Source organism: Cebidichthys violaceus, unplaced genomic scaffold (assembly GCF_023349555.1).
Source record: "Cebidichthys violaceus isolate CVI_PGR_0920_01 unplaced genomic scaffold, fCebVio1.0.p SCAF_3, whole genome shotgun sequence".
Taxonomy (NCBI): Eukaryota; Metazoa; Chordata; class Actinopteri; order Perciformes; family Stichaeidae; genus Cebidichthys; species Cebidichthys violaceus.
Genome location: NW_027176483.1, coordinates 16,229,702 through 16,250,117, shown reverse-complemented (window position 1 = coordinate 16,250,117; position 20,416 = coordinate 16,229,702). Strand labels below are relative to the sequence as shown.

Below are 20,416 nucleotides of genomic sequence, written 5' to 3'. Positions count from 1 at the left end.
TGTGTGTACGGAAGTGGTCAGCAGGTTGTAAGGTCAGAGGGTAAAGGCTATCCCTCTTTGATAGAGAATACACACAGCCATCTTGGATCTAACGTAGAGAAGGGAAATTGATGCGGTGAGGATATTTTACTTATTTTTGGGTCATATTAAATCAGTTCGGCTCACATTTCAGCCTTCGGTATGAGCGATTTATGCCACTGTTTTCCTCCGTTTCGATACGGAGCGAATCTTTAGCCGTTAGCTCCAGCAGATTGTCGCTGCCGCTGCTGCTGCTGCAAACGGAGCGTAAACTGAGCCGAGAAAACGGACAGCTGACTGTGGATCTATGGAGGCAGAGAGGGCCCACATTACCGCCTTATAATGACGGCTGCTTGGTAGCGTAGTCAGGTTGTGTTGGAGTTGAAAGGTTTCGGTATGTTGTGGTAATTAGCTCCTGGTTAAGTCAGTCCGCTTGCGAACTTGTGCTAGCTAAGCTAACACAGATTGATTGTAAGCACTTAGCTTGCTAACGCTAGCTAACTACACTAGTGGTGGCTAACTAGCATGTTAGCATAGCTGATGTTAATGTTCTCAACAGTGTCAAATTAGGTAACTATTCAGCCTTTGAGACATTCTAATTCCCGTGGTAGTTTATCAGGGAGAACATTAACGAATAGTTCTGCTGTCACGTGATTTATGTAAACCATGTTATGGACAGGATAAATAGTTTATTTTGTTAGAGAAGTTCAACATGCTCTTCCTTAATGCGTGTACATCATTACAAAATAGACACACTTCAAAAACTTTATTTCAAAACCCCAACAGGCCAAATATTTCATTGTGATTTACAAAGAAACGAGAATAAATGATGCATCCAGAACTTTCCATTTTATGTAAGGGTGCAATCATAGAAAATCGTGTCCTGTTTAAAAGGTGGATTCAATATTAGTGTTGTTCAGTGTCAGCAATGAGATGCTTAATTAATGATATGCAGTGTGGTCAATTATATTGTAAAGGGTGACTGTACAACATTGAAACCACTCACGGTAAAACTTTGGCAGATTAGTGTAGATATTTTCAACGTAAGGTTTTGAAGAGGGATCTGTGTATTTAGATAAGAAATGTGAACTTCTCTCTGAGATTGTATTTGGGTACGTCCCGTTCCTCACCTCTTGCCAGGCTGCTTTCCCTTTACACATCTTTAACTCTGCTCCCTCTTCTCCAGGTGACAAAAGGCATGTTTGGTGCTAGAAAGAAATTTGTAGAGTTCGTCGAGGTAGTCGATAATGACTTCTCCGATGAAGGCATGTACTACAGCCAGCCGTCGATGTTCCCACATCGGTCGGACAAAGATGTGAGTTTTGTCCACACATCTGCACACTCCTGTCATTTCTTGATTCAACGCCAGCGGAGGCATTTTTCTAGTCGTCTTACTCTTTCTAGTCCTCAAATGTTTTCCTTCAGATGCTGTCGTCTCCCTCGCCGTCGTCGTCGGGTCAGCTGTCGCAGCTTGGTGCGAGTTTGTACGGTCCACAAAGTAAGTGTTTCCTGTTTCATTCTACAGTCACTCCCATAGCAGTTTTCTCACATGTTGCATATTTGGAGTTAAACAGAAATCCTGCCTGTAGATAGTGTGTGAACTAGAGTGCATTTGAGTAACCGGAAATCTACTAAAGGTGACAATGTGGGACTTTTTTCAGATGAACTTTCTCTTTCTGTTTTTCTTCTCTGTCTTTCTGCAGGTGCACTCGGCTTCTCGGTAAGAGGCATGGGGAACAGTACGCCGCAGTTAAACCGAAATCTAACGCAAGGCACGCAGGCACTACCAAGTCATATCACCCCTACAACGGGGGTCCCCACCATGTCCCTCCATACCCCTCCATCACCAAGCAGGTGGGAATGAAGGCAGACTCAGTTAAGACGCATACTCGTGTGGTTCATATAAATAAACAATACCTGGGAATAGAAATGACAGTTGACATGTTGTGAGCAAAGATTTAAACGCGCTTAATCAGACCTGATGGTGTTCTAACAGGGGGACGTTGCCGATGAACACAAGGAACATGTTGAACCACTCTCAGGTCGGTCAAGGCATTGGGATGAGCGGCAGGACCAATAGTATGGGCAGCTCGGGGCTCGGCAGCCCCAACCGCAGCTCGCCCAGTATCATCTGTATGCCCAAACAGCAGCCAGCACGCCAGCCCTTCACCATAAACAGGTATCCTGCAAAACTCACTCGTCCTAGTGGAGATCTGCGGCTCTTTGTGTCCTCCTAAAGCTCATTTTTGGCCTCATCTTCTGTTTTGGTTTTCTTTTTTCTGTGCAGCATGTCAGGGTTTGGTATGAATCGCAATCAGGCGTTTGGGATGAACAACTCATTATCAAGCAACATCTTCAACGGCACAGGTTAGTGTGTTTAGCTCAGGTGGGTATAGCAAGGGATCGGTAGTTTGAAGTTTTATTTAAAGAAACACGGGAGTGTTTGTTTTGAATGTAACAAATCTATTCTACATGAAACACAGTGAGAGTTACATTTCATAAATATACCTTGCTGCACATTTGTCAAAACGTAGCTGCTGACATGACTGGACGACCTCGTTCACTGTAAAATGCAGTGAACAGTGTCTTCTTGAAGCAGGAAGCACAACTACTTTTAGACAACATAAAGTCAGAGTGAAAATCAGTTCAATCTGATCTGGCTCTTTTGAAAAATCTGTATTTTTTTGGTGAAAATTGTAAGTGAAATGAATTCTGTAAAAACTGAAAATATTGTACCAATTTATCTCTGACTGCTGAAACAGACGGTGAGTAACTATTATTCCAATTAGCTGTTGTGTTTGGTCAGCAGTTTTTACTTGGGGGAGGGCCATTCATTCATACAGTGACAGGGAAACACAATTACACCACCAAGTTAATAATTGACACATTATTACACAGATACATTGAGCTGAAGGTGACATTACATATTATAAGTTCCTACCCTTCCTATTACTGCAGATGGGAGTGAAAATGTAACGGGACTGGATCTGTCAGACTTCCCTGCGTTAGCAGACAGGAGTCGGAGAGAAGGGACTGGAAACCCAACACCGGTGCTCAACCCACTGGCTGGACGGGCTCCTTATGGTAGGCCATTAGGCCGTAGAAAGTGTCTATCTTTACACACATTAAGATACAGAAAGTAGGTTCCCCTAGGACAGGAAATTAATATTAGCTTCTTGATTGGGTTCATAATATTAGCCACGGTTTTGTTTGGTTTGATATGTATTTGTTGTGGGTTTTTTTTTTGCTCGTTACACTTTGGGGAATTGTAATCTCTACTTCACTATGTTCATCATCAAGTTGGCATGGTGACGAAGCCATCAACTGAACAGACACAGGATTTCTCCATCCATAACGAGGACTTCCCTGCACTGCCCGGGCCAAACTACAAGGACCCCACGTTGAACAACGACGACAGCAAAACTGTAAGTGTGAGCCCCGAGGACTCTACAACACAATCTGACCGGATGTCAAGGTTACTCATTAAAGATCATTATTCTTGTCTTCTTCTTCTTCTGTGTATTAAACTGGTTTTCTTTGTTTGTAGAACTTGAACTCCACAAGCAAGAGCACATCCAATGCAGATGGGCCGAAGTTCCCCGGAGACAAGACGACCTCGGCACAGAACAACAACCAGAAGAAAGGGATCCAGGTGTTGCCCGATGGTGAGACCTCTCAGCCAATCGTATCGCTCCAATTCCACTGAGACATCCCTTCTTAATCGCACAACTTGGGTGAGGCAGTTGGGCTCTCTACCCTGCATTTGGGGTTAGATAATTATTGGATAGGCTGCAGTGAGGAAACCAAAAGAATATGTTCAGTATGATACAGACCATCATCATCTTTCCATCAGTCTGTCTGTGACCGGCGTGTGTTTTTAAAGACATAATTGGCTTGGTTTGCTCTCCGATGCGTGCACAGTGTGGGTTAAAAAATGTGGAGGTAATGTATTGACGGTGAGTATGAACTGTAGTTCACAGTCCAGTTTCAGCGGTTTGTTGAACTCTGAATTGTCCTCCTGCTGCAGGTCGGGTGACGAACATTCCCTCAGGAATGGTGACAGACCAATTCGGCATGATTGGCCTGCTGACATTTATCCGGGCGGCAGAGACCGATCCGGGGATGGTGCATCTGGCGCTAGGAAGTGACCTCACAACACTGGGACTCAACTTAAACTCACCAGAGTAAGACGGCCGCTCCACCCTGAATACAGTAACGTTTAGAGTTTCATCAGCCAGTGTGCGTTTGTCCAACAAATGATAATGTGAGCAACGAATCAGTTGTCTTGTAATGAAACTCAGTCGCCCATTTAAGTGCTACATGACCTATAATGGGTGTTGCAGGCACAGATAGTTACGATGATTATCGTTCTCACAGCTTTCCTTTTCGCCGAGTCAATCTTAGTTTAATTATGCCCCTTCCTTCTGTTCCAGTCCAACTCAAACCTCCTCTTTACACGGGGACAGATCGGATATACCTTGTCTGTGCAGGACTCACTGTACCATTTTTACCCCCAGAGAAAAAACATAATACTTTACCAGTATAACCCAACTATTTTGAAGTCAAACAACCATACTGAGGGACCAAATATGTTGTTTAACATATTTGTCCGTTTTTACACCACAAACAGGTTTTGCCGTCATTATTGTAATTACCAGTGAAGCCTAAAGATGCCAAACTGTACCCACAAATTGTGTTTCACACAATACGCAACACCTTTTAGCCAAACGGCTAAAATATCAGTTGCAAACTTTCTGAAAAATATCTTCCCTTCATGCAACAGAACTACTAGCTTTGATTTGATTTGATGATTTTAAAAGCACTCAAACAGTGAGTTTAATCGTCTGACTCGTGGTGAAGTTTCTGCCCCGTTAACGTTTTTCAACATCTATGCTTTGGTCTCAATGTGTTTTGTTAGTTTGTGCTGTTACTTTCTGTTTTTATCAAATGTTGTGTTCGGGTGTCCGTAGTGCGATGAACTTACTGCAACTTTCTTTCCCGACAGAAACTTGTATCCCAAGTTCGCCTCTCCTTGGGCCTCATCGCCATGTCGACCTCAAGACATTGGTAAGACTTTCACATGAGTTATGTGGCGGAGGATTTAGAAGAACCTTCATTTAGTGATCCGGAAAAGCTTCCGAGATTTGGCTGAGCCAGAGCCAAAACACGTTTATAATGACTGTTGGAACCAGGTGAATGAGGACCCATTCAATAAGCAATCAGAGCTGATCTTTCAAAGCATTCACAAATGGCAGTTGTTGTACTGCATCATGATTTTCATAGTGTATAAAAAATTTAAAAAAGCATTGATCTTCACATCTCTCCATTGGCATGACAGTAAATTGAGAAAAGTCTTCTAATAATTAAGATTACATGTTTTAGTCACTCCTGCTCGTTCTTGTTTTTTCAGACTTCCACGTTCCGTCTGAATACTTGACCAACATCCACATAAGAGACAAGGTAATTCTGAGCTTCAGGAACCGGCCACAATGAATGGTTACAGTCTTCAGGTTGTACATGTAGCTACAAGACTAATACTCTTTGTTCTTCGCTGTCCTGCCTCCAGTTGGCTGCAATTAAACTGGCACGATATGGTGAAGACCTGTTGTTCTACCTGTACTACATGAACGGTGGAGACCTGCTACAGCTCCTGGCAGCAGTAGAGCTGTGAGTACCTAACAACAGTTTGATCATGTTTGTTTTCCTCCATCTGGAGATTGTTGACATCTTTTGAATGTGATTTAAACTTCTACAAATCGTCATTTAAGTGTGTGGAAGGTTGCCAGTAGCTCTTCCGATCATTTAGAGGGAAAATTGGGGTGAAAATTCAGGTCAGTCACTTGGTTTCTTCCCTTTTTGTCTCGTTCCTCATCCATAACTTCACTCTCCAGCTTCAACCGGGACTGGAGGTACCACAAAGAGGAGCGGGTTTGGATAACAAGGGCGCCTGGCATGGAGCCTACACTGAAGACCAACGCCTACGAGAGGGGAACCTACTACTTTTTTGATTGTCTTAACTGGAGGAAAGTAGCCAAGGTAGGAATTTGTCTTTCTGCTGCCTTTTTTTTTCTTTTTGAACTTTCACAACCTGGCGAAGTTTTACTGACTCCTGTTGTGGATTAGAGCTTTTTCTATCGTGTTTAAAATATTGTTTGCATCTCAAAGGAATTTCATCTGGAGTATGATAAGCTTGAAGAGAGGCCTCACGTGCCAACAACATTCAACTACAACCCAGCCCAGCAGGCCTTCTAAGGCCCGACCAGTCCAGAGGGCCGCACCGGTTCCTGCACACAACGCTGTTGTCCAGGAGGGGCGCTGTGGTTGACACGGCTCGGTTTTTATTCCTCGAGGATTTGGCTATCTGACTGTGGGGGTCGTCGCCACCATCAAAACTGCCCTGCCTTTCCAAAATTTCACGCTGCCCAAAACACCAACACTTGTTCTATTTTTATTCTTTATGTTCCTCCTGTTTTTTTGACTTGTTTTTGAGCAGGGTCTGTGTTATGTTTACGTCTCTGAATCTGAAGCTTGTTTTCTTTTAGAAAGGAGGACTGACCCTGTGGCACAGGACAGTGACAGAACCAGGTTTACGCCTCACCAAGTGTTAAGAACAGGGAAAAAAAAAAAAAGGCGAGGAAAGTTAACATCCTCAGACGCAAGTGAAAGGGTGAAAGAAATGCAATGTTTATTGTTGCACTATATTTAGTAATAAAAGAACACAAAATTTGTTTGTGATTTTTTTTAATGTGAACACTCCCTGATATTTTTTTTTTATTCCTTTTTCCATTTTTTTGTTATGGGTCGGGGGGGTTCATGCAACTTTTCCACATGCATCCCTTTTCATCTCACCCTTTTATTTTTTTTTTCTATCTGCCATTTACATTTATTTCAACCTTTGTATTTGCACCACCAAACAGTTTTCTGTCTCTCGCTCTGCTCCTCCCTCTGTCCGTCTCTCTCTGTGAGTTCTGTGCCGGTTGAACATGGACACAAATCTGGGAGATTACTTTGGTTTCCACAAGTGTGGAGAAATCCTCGCAGAGGCTAAACAGCTACACGACGTTGCTCCAGAGCAAACAAAACAATTTCCAGTCTTTGTTACAATTTTGTAAGAAATGTGTACATTTTTTGTTTCTTTGCATCACATAAATTAGTATATGTATGTACGAATGTGTATATATGATTGCTATATATATATATATGTATGTATATATATATATATGACATCTATTTTGGAAGAAATTTTGCCCTGCCTTTTACCTCGTTTTTATGAGGTGAGCATGGATGCAATATGTGGACGCAACAGGACATTTCTGGATCTGCTGGACAGGGTGTCACATGGCACTGCGGGCACTTACATCAAAATAATACAAAATTAAAATGTCATTTGAGGAAAGGCCTGATTCTCAGCCAAAAACAAACAAAAAGAAGACATAAACATGGAGATCATCCCCCAAGTTTGGAGTCCAACGTAAAATATGGGATGTATTTCAATTCAAGCTGTTTGAACAGCAGTGAAAAGCAGCATTTCATAGCAAACGGAAAATTGTCAAATTGAGGAGAAAAAAAATTCAGACCAATCTTGTATTTTCAGAAGTTCAAAGCTTCTTTTCTTTGTATTAAAGCAGAAAAGGCTTTCCTGAACCACTGTGTGTGTGTTGTTTATTGCTCTTTGTTGAAGTGAGGGGACCCCTCTGAGTTACACTCCTCTCTTGGAGTCATTTCTAATTATAATGTAATTACAATGTACTACACAAAATGTATAGTTCTGTGTGATACTAGTTAAATGTTTACAGAATATTTGGAACATGTAATCTGTGCCTTAAAACCTTTTGTATCTTCATTTTCAGTTTGAAGGATTTCATTACACCTCATGATGGAGACATTCAATTCTGTTGAAAGTGCAAGATTTATTAGTCTTCAAAGACTTTATAGAACTTTCTCTTCAAGCAAGTCAATTCATGGAATGTCATTTTGACCAAATTCTGGCCTAATTTTCACATGTAACACATGTTGATAGATACAAAATTGGGAAAACAAAAGTAATGATACATCTTCAGTGCTGCAGATAAATAAAGACACGTTTGTACTAGGCTACACTTACAGATCAGGAAGTATTATTTCTAAATGAATTAAAGTTGTTGAAACAGTTCATCCACAGTTTAGAAAGGCACATACACAACATATACAATGTATAAAATGGATAAAACTAAAAAAAAAAAATAGCAGTAGACAAATATGGCACAAACATGAGAAGATTATTCATTGAAAAAATTCTCAAGCGTCCTCATATCTGTGCTATAATTTACACAGGCATTTAAAACAGAGCTGCCATTAAAGGCCATGGACAATCAATCACAATTAGGAAATTGGACAAAAACAAAGATGTAGCAAAGATGCAAATCAGTCACAGATTGTGTTTGTGATCAGCAGAAGACACGCATAGCTGAGGCTTCTACTGGAGAAACATTAATCCAGTCCATCCAGACTAAAAGTATGAAAAGGCAGTGTGGCGGAGGAAAGCGTTGACTTCTACATTACACTTGTTACACCACCTGACCATTTCAAATTGCAGTCGCTTGCGTAAATGCTACAAATTCAAATTGAATTTATTAAATGTTGCAAACACTAAAGAGATGTTATGTTTCTGTAGAATGGAAACAAAAAAGACACTTCCTGCAGCAGCACTTTAAGTACACATTCTTTCTCTACGTAAGAGGATTGTTTTGTCACGGGATGTAAAGAGAAACAACATCAGATCTTCTCTTCACACTCTTCTAGCGAGGCGCAGTCTCCCCTCATTTTACATCAAATGAAGTTATGAACACTGATCTGCTGTTCTCACAGTGAGGGTCACTTTGAGATGGGTTCAGTGAGGGTTGAGACATCTGGAGGACCTCCTGCTTTGACTTCTGGTGGAAAGAATCAGAGACAGAATCAGCTTTATTGGCCAAGTATGCATAAACATGCAAAAGAATACTTTGTCACAATATGCACGGATACAGAAATAGAAACAACAGCTAGGGACAAGGACCACAGAGCTGGACAGATAAAGAATAGTGAAAATAGGTGTAAATATAAATAAAAAAGCACTACTGACCAACAATAAAATATGAAATAAAAAAATAATATATTGTCTATATAATGAATGGCAAGTGAGTTATTTCTGAGATCTAAAGGAGGATAAAGACGCACTGACCTCATCCTTCATTAATCATAGTACTATCTCTATGAAAAGTCATCCACAAAAAGCCTGAAGAACAGGTCGGGTGTGCCAGTGGTTTTGCATAATTAAAAGACTCCATTAATCATCACAACACCACCTAACCTTTATCTTTCTTCTCCTGAGTCTCCTCGGCTGCAGTCTTGTCTGCTCTGAAGAAGATCCGCGCGCTGCTCAACGAGAAGTGGAGCAGCTCAAACTCCTGAAGAGAAAGAGGTCAGAGTGAACAACTATTGTACATCAGAGGTTGTCAGACACAAAGGAAGAGACGCAGAGGCAAAGATGCTGCTGGAGGTGAAAGGGAAAGGGGCACCGCGGGGTTCTAAAAGCATCAGGAAGCTGGTTATTGTAGTACGGCCGGCTGATTAATACGACCAGCAGCTGATGGGGGCAATTAAGGTACTTAAAAACCCATTAGCTCCCAATTACTGTAATGTCCAACAACGTTTGTATTTCCTCTTTGAGTCATAACAATTATTTAGATTCACTTTGACTTACTCATCCAGAGGATATCATTATCTGTAAGAGGAGGAGTTTTGTGAAGGCTCATCCTAAATTGTCAGAACCTGCTTAAGAACCATCACTTTTTAAAGTTCTTCTTCATTATCAAAGTCAGTGAGAGTACATTCATGGCTACATTACAAACAGGAACAGCCAGTAGTTAATTCGGCATACTTTTAATGCTGCCAATTTGTCAAAAGTTAGGCAAACAAACTCACTGACTCCATGGCTACATTATACTTCCTGTTAGAGGGGGTTGAAGGGGGTTAAAGGGGGTTGAAGGGGGTTGAAGGGGGTTCCAATCCAACAGGGATTGTACCTGAAGGTAGACATCCAGCCTCTTCTGAGTGAGGTTCATCGTTTGCAGCAACTTCTCATCCTGGCTGGCGGTCTGGACGCTCTGCTCCTTCACCACAGCATTCATCTCTTTCTTGTACTTATCTCTGACGGCCTGGAACCAGTGCAGAGAGTCAAACTCCAGATACTGGTCCAGCAGCTTCAGGATGTACGCCACACCTGCGAGAGCGAGAGTTACAGTGGCATCAGAGTGTAGGTTAGTCAAAAAGCCCAAAAAAAAGCAAGAAGTGTAGAGCATTGAGCCGATGTTGTACAGTACATACTCACCCATAGCAAAGCCATCATCTGTGAACGCAGCTCCAGTTTTGTTCTTTTTGTTGAGTTTCTCTTTGCAGCTGATGGAATGCTCCACAAAATTCACCGTCTATGAGGATTAGTTGTGCATTAATTACTCAAAGTGCTAAAGACTAATGATGACCATAAAAGTTAAACACTGCATAAAGAGTTGTTTAACAAAAACAAATGGACAGAGAAAAGAGCGTGACGGGTCTCGACACTGACCAGTGGGGGCACGATCATGTAGAAGTTCCTCAGGTGCATGTTCTTGGCGCTGCGAAACTCAGGCGCAAACACCGCCACCAGCATCTTGAAGTACTCCGTGCCCTCGGCAGAGTTGCTGGTCAGATCGCCCAACACTGAATCTAGGACACTGGAAATGACCCAACATTGAAGAAGAACGGCGCAAACAACAAGTAATGTTTCCTTTCCTATTTTTGTTACAGCTGGGGTGCCCTCTGCAGGAGTAAAACTGGAACTACACTGAAAATATCTGGACATTTTTGGACCGTAGACACAACTGAAACACAGCCGTTTGTGTGCATGACAGAAATATTAAGCCAAAACTGAATTCTACAGTTAAACCTACTGGAGCTAGGCTTAAATGAACCCCAATCCAACATACACCAAAGTAAATCCCCTAAATGCAAATTATCATTTGGAGAAATAAAGGGCTGGGCTGCTATTTGCCCTACCTAGCAGCTTTCTGGGTCTCCTCTGACAGTCCCTCCTCTTTCACCAGCTCCTCAAAGTTGACTATATCCTCCAGGTCGGGCACAAACCTGGAGATGACACGGACACAAAACCATACCAGTGAGGTATGACAGAAAACACTTGAGCTTTAATTGGATTTAACAATAATAACAATTATGTATCCAGTTAATCAGGCATTTCAGAGACTTGCTCCCTTCATAGCACAACTATACACAACCTGCAGTCGAACAACTCTCTTTTACCTGATGGCACTGCTGCAACAGTGGAGGCCTCCAGAGCGGATCATACGCACATAGCCCATGGCATTGCCTGCAAAAAAGGGTCAAATCGGTGTTGGTTTAACTTTGCCTGCACCTGCAGTTACATTTCTAAGATTAAATGCCAAGAACAGATGAGCATCTGTGTGTTTTTCTCACCAATCTGGCTGATGAGCTGTCTGAACTGGTCCAGGTAACTCTGGCCATCCGGAGTAATGCCCAGCTTCCTGATGCCGCGGTTGAACTTCTCCGCTCGCTCGAATGGATACTGCAACAAAAACATGCAACGCTACAGCTGAACACGAGCTTGTGGCAGGGAGCCATGTTATTGTACTAAAGTGATATGAAAACGCAGTATTTTTAAAACGGAAAGTTCAGGAGGATTAGGCAGCTAACTAGTTCCAAGAACAGAAAATCGAGAAAAGCTCCTGTTCTCATGGCTGGCTTATCTGAAAGTCTGTGTCTGTTAATATGAAAACTTAACAAGCCCATTTGCTAAATTCATTTAATCTTAACCACTGGATTTCAGTTTCCAGCTCTCACCAGTTGGGGCTCAACAGGCGTTAAAACCACCAGAACAAACTAAAGCACAACACTTTCTGAAAAGTTGCAGCCGACAATATTCCCCATCTGTCCGTTGTGCTTTGTTTGCGTAACTGGTGTGGTAAAATCAATTTGGACAGACACAGCGCCTTTCCTACCTTCTGATCAGACTGGTCCTTTGTTTCTCTGAAGAAGCGGATGTCCTTGATGAGTCTGGACTTGATGTGTTCGTCGTACATGAATTGACTGAAGATGTAAAACTTCTTCCGCAGGAACTGGTATGTGAAATTCACCTGATGAAAGAAGAGAGAAGATGTGCAACAGGTGCAGCAAAACCCTTGATACACCCAGATCTGAAAGAAAAAAAACACGCACCACTGCCTTCCCTGTAGACTCACCGTGGTGTTCATAATGCCTGTGCCGTGGGTCCGGATGGAGTTGGCGATGTGACGGATGTTGATGGTGTTCAAGTGCTTGTTGTTGCTGGCCTTCTCTACGAAGATCTGTCGGGAAAGCGAATAACTGTATATAACGCACAAACAGCTGCTTGCTTCAAGAGGTGGAAGGAGAGCATGTCTTACCTGGTTGTTGAGGTTATAAAGGTAGCGTGAGACAAAAACGTGAATGTTCCTCATGATCTCCAGAACGTCCAGACCCTGATGAGGAAACATGCCGGTTATAACCAACCATCTACCACCTTCACGTCTTTGATCAAAAACTCCCCCTCTGTCACGTGGCGTACGGAGCGACCACACAGACCTGCTCCAGGGTCTGGCTGGGCAAGTGTGCCTCCGTCATCATGAGCCCATAGCGCTGCGTGGCGAGGTTTCTCATCTCACTGTAGGTGGCCCAGTCATGGAGAGCGACCGTGGTCAGGTTGTAGAAGGTTTTATCCAGGTAGTGGGTCACGTAGGCTGCACGAAAAATAAAACAAATAGTCTTTTAAGTTACACCTTCAGCGTCATTTTGCAGTTTTCCAGCAGGTGTCAGCATTTCACAGTACACTGTCTCATAATGACACGAGCTTCCCTTCATACTACCACACACAGTTTACTGGTGAGATATCACACTGACTCAACCGTATTTCCACTGAATGAAATAGTGAAACAAAAGTACTTGCAACTACAACAGTAACAGCACTCAGAGGATGCACACTTGGGACACATACTTGATAGTTAATATAAGTGCGGTAGATACTATCAGAAAATGGCAACACATGTACATGTATGGACACAGTTTTTCCATCACCTTTGATGAGGATGAAGCGGTTGAAGAATCGGATGGGCTTGAGGGAGAAGAAGTGGGCCAGGTCCTTCATGCCAACTTTGAACGGGTTCCTGTCGTCCAGCTTCAGATGGGTGTGGACGGAGAGACGCAGGTCCTTCTCAATCTCCTTACACAGCTTGTCCAGCAGGTGCTACAAGAGTTACAATGAGAACAAGATGTAGATGAAGGTCAAGGGTGCGACTCCAAAGCTCTTTGATTTGTACAAAACGATTTAAATCAAATGTCCCGACACCTGTACACCATCCCCGTTTCTCCCTCTAACCCTAAAGCCCTTTTTCCTCTGTTCTCACCTCGTTGAACACGTCCATGATCTCCTTGTCGTAGCTCTCCAGTAGCTGGTCACATGACTCCATGTGTTTGGCATACAACATGGAGGGCACACTGTCCCTCAGTGCACTAAACATGTACTGCTCCAGCAAAATCACAGATGTCAGACACAAGCAGAAGGGAAACAGGTCACATTTAAAAGCAAACTTTAAACAAATAGACAGCAGATTATACAAATGAGAAGATATTCAGTCTTCCAGGTATCTGCTAAAGCAGTAAATCCAAAATTCATACAGCAATGCAACTTTCAACTTGTTGAAGAAAAACAGATAACCATGCTGAGTCATGTTGGTTTCATAAGAAGACATTTCTTAGAAATAAGAAAGTCAGCAGGTCCGAGAAAGAGGTATGACGGCGTCAGGAAACTTGCGCCAAGTACGATAAACAATTCCCGTCGAAGTATCATTTGTCCTGCCAATTTGTTCTGTTATGACCCAGACGAGGACTAGAGAACATACCATAATGAGAAAGCAGGATGCGCTTTGTTTGTGCTTCAACCGACTGGTTTGATTGGTGGAGAGTGACATAAGGGGGCTGAATTTAGACTATAAGAGTAAGCTGTAAGAACTAATACTTTGGATTTGTTGTATGTTGTCTTGTGCTCATTAAAACACTTCCCGCTGGGTTGCAACTCCAATTCCACGTTCTCCACGTCATTCCTGCCACAAGACCCTTAAATTGAGATTGTGATGCTCTCAAACAGGGTCACAGAAAGAGTGCGTGCGATCAGTCCAGTCTGCTGTTTTGGAAAAACTTCTAATTATAAATCGGGAGAAGAGCTTTGTTCACAAATTCAAAGAAAATAATAAAGTCTTCAAATGATTCAAAGTTGTCTTGTTCTATTTTATTTCGCTTGCAAGTGAAAGATGCACCACAGCCACCTCAGTCAGTGTCTGTGGTGAAAAGTTCAACATCGTACAAGATACCAAACCATTTTATGCACACATGAGTTCACGCCTTGGGATAAACATAGACAGGGAGTAGATGTTTTCGTACCCTGGCTATCGTTCTTATCTAGACACATGCCAGGTGCGTTAACTGGGATGTCAGTGATGGTTTTACGGTCTGTCTCAAACTTGCCAAACAGACAAAGAAGACACTGTGTCTTCACTTCCTCTGTCCGAAGTGGGAGTGTGTGAACAGCCATGAGAAACAAGACACTGTGTTCAATAAAACTGATTAACTACTTCTGCAGGACTGCTGTGTTTTGTCAGTGTTTGTGTTCCTCACTTTCCCTCTCAGTTGTACATCTTTTAAAACATTTCATGATACTAAATATATTTTTCCCATTACACCGCTTACGTGTATTCGTGCTGCGTCCACGGCGTAGTCGTATACATCGTCTAGGTAGATGGGAAACACAGCTCGGTGCCAGTAGAGGAAACTACAGTCACACTGCAGCTTGACCCTGTGGAATAAATGGAAAACGGTCGTATGCCAGAAGACTCTTCAAGTAGGTCACAGAAAACATCAAATTGCTTACATAAAAGGATTTGTGCCAAGATTTTCAACAAAGTTCTGGATCAACATTCGCGTCCATGGGTCAGATGCAATTAAAAATGTTTGGTTCAACAGATAATCGACAACAGTCACATACCGAAGTGATGAATGTGTAGTTGAGACGTCAGCATCTTAATGATTTGGTTATATAAGGTGTTTGGTTTCAGCATGTTCTCAAAACTACAATGCTCAGCTCTTTGCTCGTGACACATCACAGCACAATAACTGGCTGTCTGTTACATGAGGTGTTGAAAGATGGCTGGAAAGCAGCAGCATCTGGCCTTCTGGAATTCTCCTTCGCTGCCTGGAGGGTTAACCACTTTGCCAGCTCTTGGCAGACGGAACAAAGGCAGATCGTGGCATGCACCAACTGTCAAATTGCACTTTGTTCAACATGATCAAAAGAAGAAAACGCCCACCTCTCACTCAGCTCACTGATCAGATCCAGCTTCTTCAACACGAGCTGCAGTGGAAGCAGCTCCTCATCTTTGAACGTTTTCTACAAGACAGCGAGAGATTTCAGTGTCAAGCTGAGAAAGCATCCCATCAACAACGAACTTCCTCCCAACGTACCAGCTGAGTGCCGACACACAGTGCCAGAGACACCACGAGGCGTCGCTCCTTTGTGCTCGGTCCACTCAGAGCATTTTCTGCCAGAACTAAAGACGACAGCACGTCCAGCCTCTGCTCGCTATACTTCTTGTCAGAGATCACCCTTTTCTGCAGGGAACAAAAACACGTAGCGTCACATAAAAATGAAGTTAATTAGAAAAATATAAATATTGCAGTTACGTCACAACTCCATAAACTCCTCCTGTGGATACCAATATTCGTATTGTTTGTGCGTTTGTATTTACCTTGGCAACGCCGATGGCGTTGAGGGCCTGTGACTGCAGCTGCTGAGTGATGTGGGAAACAGAGTCTGCAACAACCATGGACCGCCTGTGAAACATGTGCTCCACAGCCTGAGGGGAAAGACACACCACATGACCTTATTCTCAAACAGACAATGCACTGGTGGAAAGTACAGAGACACTTAAAAAGCAGTTTTGCACGCACCTTGAGCAATTCAACGAGTCGACACAGAGCTTTGACAGACGTCTTGGTCATGGGCCGCTGCATCGACATGTACATGTTCATCGTGGTTTTGATAATGGTGCCGATGCTGTATGCATACAGGATGCCCTGTGACAGAACAATTGGATTTGAGGATGTATTGGATAATGTGAATGCCAAGTGACGAGCTGGTCTTTGTAGTCCAATGCCCTAGGCTGTAGTCCTGCTGAGCCTCGTTAGGTCCTTACCTGTACAAACACATTACACCTGCTGTTCAGGTCTTCTACCAACTTGTCACCCTTATGCTCCGTGGACAAGATGGACTCCATCTTCATCATCCAGGAAGTTACAAACACGTAGTAGGACTGCACATCCCTGAAGAGGAGAGACAACGGAAGACATCGGATTCTACAAATCTAAAAACTCTGAATGAAACAAAGCAAACGTGACTGATCTTTGGCTCCACTGACTTTGTTAGTGTCTGAGCTCTTTGCTGCAGGTAGGTGTCTCTTTGCGCTCTGATCGCCTGTAGACTCTTCTTATCCATCAGTTTCGCTGCGGCCGGGACCTTAGCAATGAGGAAAGCGTCGGGAAACCAGATGATGTTTGCAGTCAGAGTGACAGCTGGAACCTGGAGGAGGAGGCAAACACAAACCCACGTGATCGAGATGTTTCCACTGCCGCAAGAGGATTCAAAAAAGTATTCGATAGAGAAAAGAGGCAGGCCGAGAGCTACCTTTTTACAGATGTCAAGCAGCGCCTTGTAGAACTTCTTGTCGACACTCCTGAAGATGTGAAAGTGAAGCACATATAGACCACAGACGCAGGCATACTTATCCCTCTGGTCAATCTCTGAAGGTTCACCTGAAAACAACACGGACACGCAGACACAAAACATTTAAAGTTGCAGCAAAGAGTGAGAACTAGTCGATCATGAAGAGAAACTGACCAATTTTGGACTCAACATTGGTGAATATGGTGCGAATGTTGAAGGCAAACTCCTCGGCAAAGGCACTGTTTTTGGCGACAGCTACTCCTTCCCCGGGATCATCGAATCTCTGCTCCACACAGGCCTGTCACACAGTTGTAAACATCATGAGGCTAATGGTGCTCAGAATATGTTCACAAGTATTCAGTCTTAAAATGACCTAATTGATCTCCGTTTGCATATTGGCACAAAGCTAAACTCTGACTGCAAACACTCAGAAAATTAATTGTACAACAGAATAAAGGCCTGAAAGAAGTGAAGTCACCTGCAGTATCATGCCATCCAGCATCTGTCCCTCAAGCTTGAGCAGCAGCTTCTCAAATGGTTTCAGCTTCTCTTCAGGAATGGAAAATTTCCCCGGGTTATGGTGCACAGACTTCAACAACCTACAGTAAGAGAAAGCGATTACACAAGACTACAGGCTGTACATGATTTATATATTAAAGCACTTATGTTGAAATATATAAGAAAAGAATATCTGGTTTCAACAGATGTAATTAGTTAAATAAATGCAGGAAATGTAGGGTCTGTATACAAAATATCTTTCTAGATCAGATTTGCATACATAATGCGTACATAAGTTGAAAAAAACAATTTTGTAGGATTTGTAGGAGGTATTTTCTTTTATCACAAAAATGTTTTTTTCTTGGTTGTATGGTTTCAATCCACTGTTATAAACCATTTGAATGGTGTCCTTCATGGTCATCCAGATAGTTTAGTGTGTGTGTGTGTGTGTGTGTGTGTGTGTGTGTCTCTCTCTATGTGTTGACCTTTTATACATCTTCCAGTGATCTTTTAGTGTGCCGTGATTTTCCATTATCTCATCGAGTGTGAGCAGAACCACCAACAACTCCCCGAGGTGTTCGTACACCGTCTGCAGAGGGAACACAAAACAAACACAGGAAGAAATATTTAGATAGATGAGATAAAGAAGAGAGATTGAGGACTAAAATCAACCAAATCCTAAAACCCACCTGGAAATGGACACCTGACGACTCAATGATTTTTGTTGTACCCCTGAGATATGAAAGGAGAAATGCTTTTGTACATTTTGTTACACGTTGTAAGAGACACAAACATGCAATAAGTACTTAAACTAGAAATGCAGTCTGTATGTTGTTGTTTTTTGTCTGCATGAAGAGCACAAAAGCTCTTTTGACAACATGGGTATTCGAGCCCCTCCAACAAGAACAGTACATTCACTGTGCTACATTACTTGTTGCTGTTGTAGAGGGCAGCCAGCTGATGGACAATGTTGACTACCACTTCATAACATCTTGACACAAAACAGGACAGTTCCTGTCAGAGAGCAAAGACAGAAGATGGTATCGTGATTTCAACAAAATGCAGAATGTCTCGACTATTGTGAGTGTTCACAGCCTACCTGAAGGAAGGAGATAAAACGGCCCATTTGAATCTGGGACTCTCCTTCAACAACGCTGGTGTCAGACACTGTAACACAAACGCACATTTATGTCTTTATTTCTCATCAGTTGATCGAGAATTGCTGCGTACCACTAAGGGCAAACCAAGAACGAGAGTAAATAGTAATATCTGACGGATTACCTCCCTCTCCGTAGTACAATAAGCCGTTGTAGAACTTGGTTTCTGCCTGCAAGGGAACATAAAATCAGGACACAGAATCAGAATTTGCATCTCACAGCACAACACAAACAAGGGATATCAACATCTCTTCACACTGGAGAGATTCATTTAGACGTAGGAGCGACATGCAGCTGTTTTTCTATGAGTAGGTTCCTAATTTTGTTCATCTCGATACACAGTCCTACCAATGGTGTCACACTATTCCACTGATCAACAAGTAGCGGGAACACGCCAAGATATGCAACGATGTGCCAGCGTAGGCAGAAGAGGACAGCAAGCTAGTAAACACAGATGTAAACAATGCTGGCTTTAAAATAAAAAAAAACCTGGGAAGGAATTGAATTCATCACATATGTTAGACCTCAAGGATACACCCAACACAAGGTCCTTCAGAGTGCACTATTCTGACCATGCTTACCTCATACTTCAGCTTCTTCACTTCACTACAGAGAGCAGCATAAACAGTGATGACTTTGTTCAGAACCTGCACACACCACCATATAAAAGTCATTATGAAAACAAACAAAAAAGGAAAAACAGGAGACTTCAAATTACAGATTGTGTTTTGTCTTTAGTTAACCTACCTTGTTGTCTGTTTTAATTAACTCCAATATGGATGACTGCTCGTATGGGAGAAGCTGAAAGAGAGCAGAACGCATCAGGAAGGAAGTTGCACAAAGTGTATATGGTGTAAAAACAATGTCAGTCTTTACAGGTTGCCGTTCAGCCACCAGTGTTTGGTGTTTTACCTTCAGGGCGATGGGGTCCAGTGTGAAGTCCCACACGTCTCCGATGGAGTCATCCAGAGCCTCCTCGATACCCCTCAGCTGAGAGGTGTACTCCTCCAGGAACTTGCTGTAGTTCTTCAGTTGAACCTCTGTGTGTATTTCTGCAGAGTGGTGGGTTTAATCAAGGACACTTCAGCAGTGCTGATGCTGCAGATGAACACTGACCCTGATTTAAACAGCTAGTTAACGTCGCCAGGCCCATTCTTTGTTTTTTGCTAAAATCTTAGAAAGAAAGAGTCGTACTCTATCGTTTATAAAAATAGAAACAAAATAAATATCCAACCCCATTTCGTTTCTGCTGGGTGCATGTGAATATTAACTACCAATGTCCATTTTATTTGCTTTAATGAAAGGAATGTGTGGCTACAGTCAGCTGCGTGAGCTGTTATTACTCTGAGCTACTGTCACTTCTACCCAAGTGTCGTTAGGCTGTCAAACTGGTCAGCTGTAGCGATGTGACTGATGGCGGTGATTAACGTCAGCTAACTTTGCTGTTGCTTCATTTTACGAAGTTCTCCTTTACATTACAACTGGGCTGGATGCACCGGACGGACGTTCACATGAAGAAAACAAAGTGAAGTAATGTTAAATGTGTCCATATGACGAGATTTTGTTTGCAAGTAACAGTCGGATTTGTTCCGTGCCAGCAAATAGACGGCGCCTAAGTGACACGGCAGCCTGCTAGCAGCGTAGCACTGGATGCTAACGTAGTGAAGCACGTCGCTATGTTGCACTGCAGGTCGGGACTGTACTTACTTTGGGAACCGTCGTCAAAACGGTCAAACTTCCAGTCAGGTGCGATGGTTTCTACCGCCATACTGCCAGCATAGGTGACCCAAAACACTGATGTTAAAGTGTCGGGTTACACGGTCCCATGATGGGTCTCATGATTTTGTGAGTGATCGCTAGTGCTCATGGGAAATGGAGTTTGCTAGATAGATGGCTGATTGACAGATAGGTGGCTTGCTGGCTGGCT

General features: G+C 42.8%; 2 protein-coding genes across 6 annotated transcripts; one reads left to right on the top strand and one right to left on the bottom strand.

Moving 5' to 3' along the window:
- Nucleotides 1-42: 42 nt before the first annotated feature.
- cnot2 (CCR4-NOT transcription complex, subunit 2) lies at nucleotides 43-7,662 on the top strand. 4 transcript variants are annotated; one of them, XM_068724134.1, is made up of 15 exons: nucleotides 43-115; nucleotides 1,205-1,333; nucleotides 1,444-1,516; nucleotides 1,722-1,872; nucleotides 2,015-2,197; nucleotides 2,306-2,385; nucleotides 2,977-3,102; nucleotides 3,319-3,443; nucleotides 3,566-3,683; nucleotides 4,046-4,202; nucleotides 5,024-5,085; nucleotides 5,429-5,478; nucleotides 5,585-5,685; nucleotides 5,910-6,054; nucleotides 6,184-7,662. In XM_068724134.1, exons 2-15 carry the CDS (start codon nucleotides 1,217-1,219, stop codon nucleotides 6,268-6,270), a joined length of 1,575 nt encoding a protein of 524 aa, XP_068580235.1. In that variant the 5' UTR covers nucleotides 43-115; nucleotides 1,205-1,216; the 3' UTR covers nucleotides 6,271-7,662. The 4 variants fall into 4 exon arrangements, with proteins under 4 accessions (XP_068580235.1, XP_068580233.1, XP_068580237.1 ...); XM_068724132.1 differs by having other exon boundaries at nucleotides 1,423-1,516; XM_068724133.1 differs by lacking the exon at nucleotides 43-115 and adding an exon at nucleotides 253-412 and having other exon boundaries at nucleotides 1,423-1,516.
- A 246-nt stretch (nucleotides 7,663-7,908) lies between these two features.
- On the bottom strand, nucleotides 7,909-20,337 carry washc4 (WASH complex subunit 4). 2 transcript variants are annotated; one of them, XM_068724131.1, is made up of 33 exons: nucleotides 20,197-20,337; nucleotides 19,402-19,541; nucleotides 19,237-19,290; nucleotides 19,071-19,136; nucleotides 18,614-18,659; nucleotides 18,432-18,499; nucleotides 18,264-18,346; nucleotides 18,022-18,064; nucleotides 17,818-17,921; nucleotides 17,313-17,433; nucleotides 17,009-17,132; nucleotides 16,796-16,923; nucleotides 16,530-16,690; nucleotides 16,308-16,434; nucleotides 16,063-16,188; nucleotides 15,861-15,968; nucleotides 15,577-15,723; nucleotides 15,423-15,502; nucleotides 14,806-14,911; nucleotides 13,467-13,583; nucleotides 13,138-13,306; nucleotides 12,649-12,803; nucleotides 12,471-12,545; nucleotides 12,288-12,392; nucleotides 12,048-12,182; nucleotides 11,506-11,614; nucleotides 11,332-11,398; nucleotides 11,071-11,157; nucleotides 10,601-10,748; nucleotides 10,367-10,463; nucleotides 10,062-10,258; nucleotides 9,347-9,443; nucleotides 7,909-8,930 (listed from the first exon to the last, which is right to left on the bottom strand). In XM_068724131.1, the coding sequence occupies exons 1-33, from the start codon at nucleotides 20,255-20,257 to the stop codon at nucleotides 8,872-8,874; spliced, it is 3,510 nt and encodes a 1,169-aa protein (XP_068580232.1). In that variant the 5' UTR covers nucleotides 20,258-20,337; the 3' UTR covers nucleotides 7,909-8,871. The 2 variants fall into 2 exon arrangements, with proteins under 2 accessions (XP_068580232.1, XP_068580231.1); XM_068724130.1 differs by having other exon boundaries at nucleotides 7,909-8,927; nucleotides 20,197-20,310.
- Between the last annotated feature and the right edge of the window lie 79 nt (nucleotides 20,338-20,416).

What these genes read in the sequence shown, in the direction of transcription:
- cnot2 (XM_068724132.1), top strand. Translation starts at nt 1,217, where the DNA reads ATGTTTGGTGCTAGAAAGAAATTTGTAGAGTTCGTCGAGGTAGTCGAT. An exon ending in CTCAACTTAAACTCACCAGA is followed by an intron (nt 4,203 to 5,023) that starts GTAAGACGGCCG and finishes CTTTCCCGACAG; the next exon opens with AAACTTGTATCCCAAGTTCG. An exon ending in CTCCTGGCAGCAGTAGAGCT is followed by an intron (nt 5,686 to 5,909) that starts GTGAGTACCTAA and finishes TTCACTCTCCAG; the next exon opens with CTTCAACCGGGACTGGAGGT.
- washc4 (XM_068724131.1), bottom strand. Translation starts at nt 20,257, where the DNA reads ATGGCGGTAGAAACCATCGCACCTGACTGGAAGTTTGACCGTTTTGAC. An exon ending in CACTGGAAGATGTATAAAAG is followed by an intron (nt 17,434 to 17,817) that starts GTCAACACATAG and finishes CTCTTACTGTAG; the next exon opens with GTTGTTGAAGTCTGTGCACC. An exon ending in GGTGTAATGTGTTTGTACAG is followed by an intron (nt 16,189 to 16,307) that starts GTAAGGACCTAA and finishes GTTCTGTCACAG; the next exon opens with GGCATCCTGTATGCATACAG.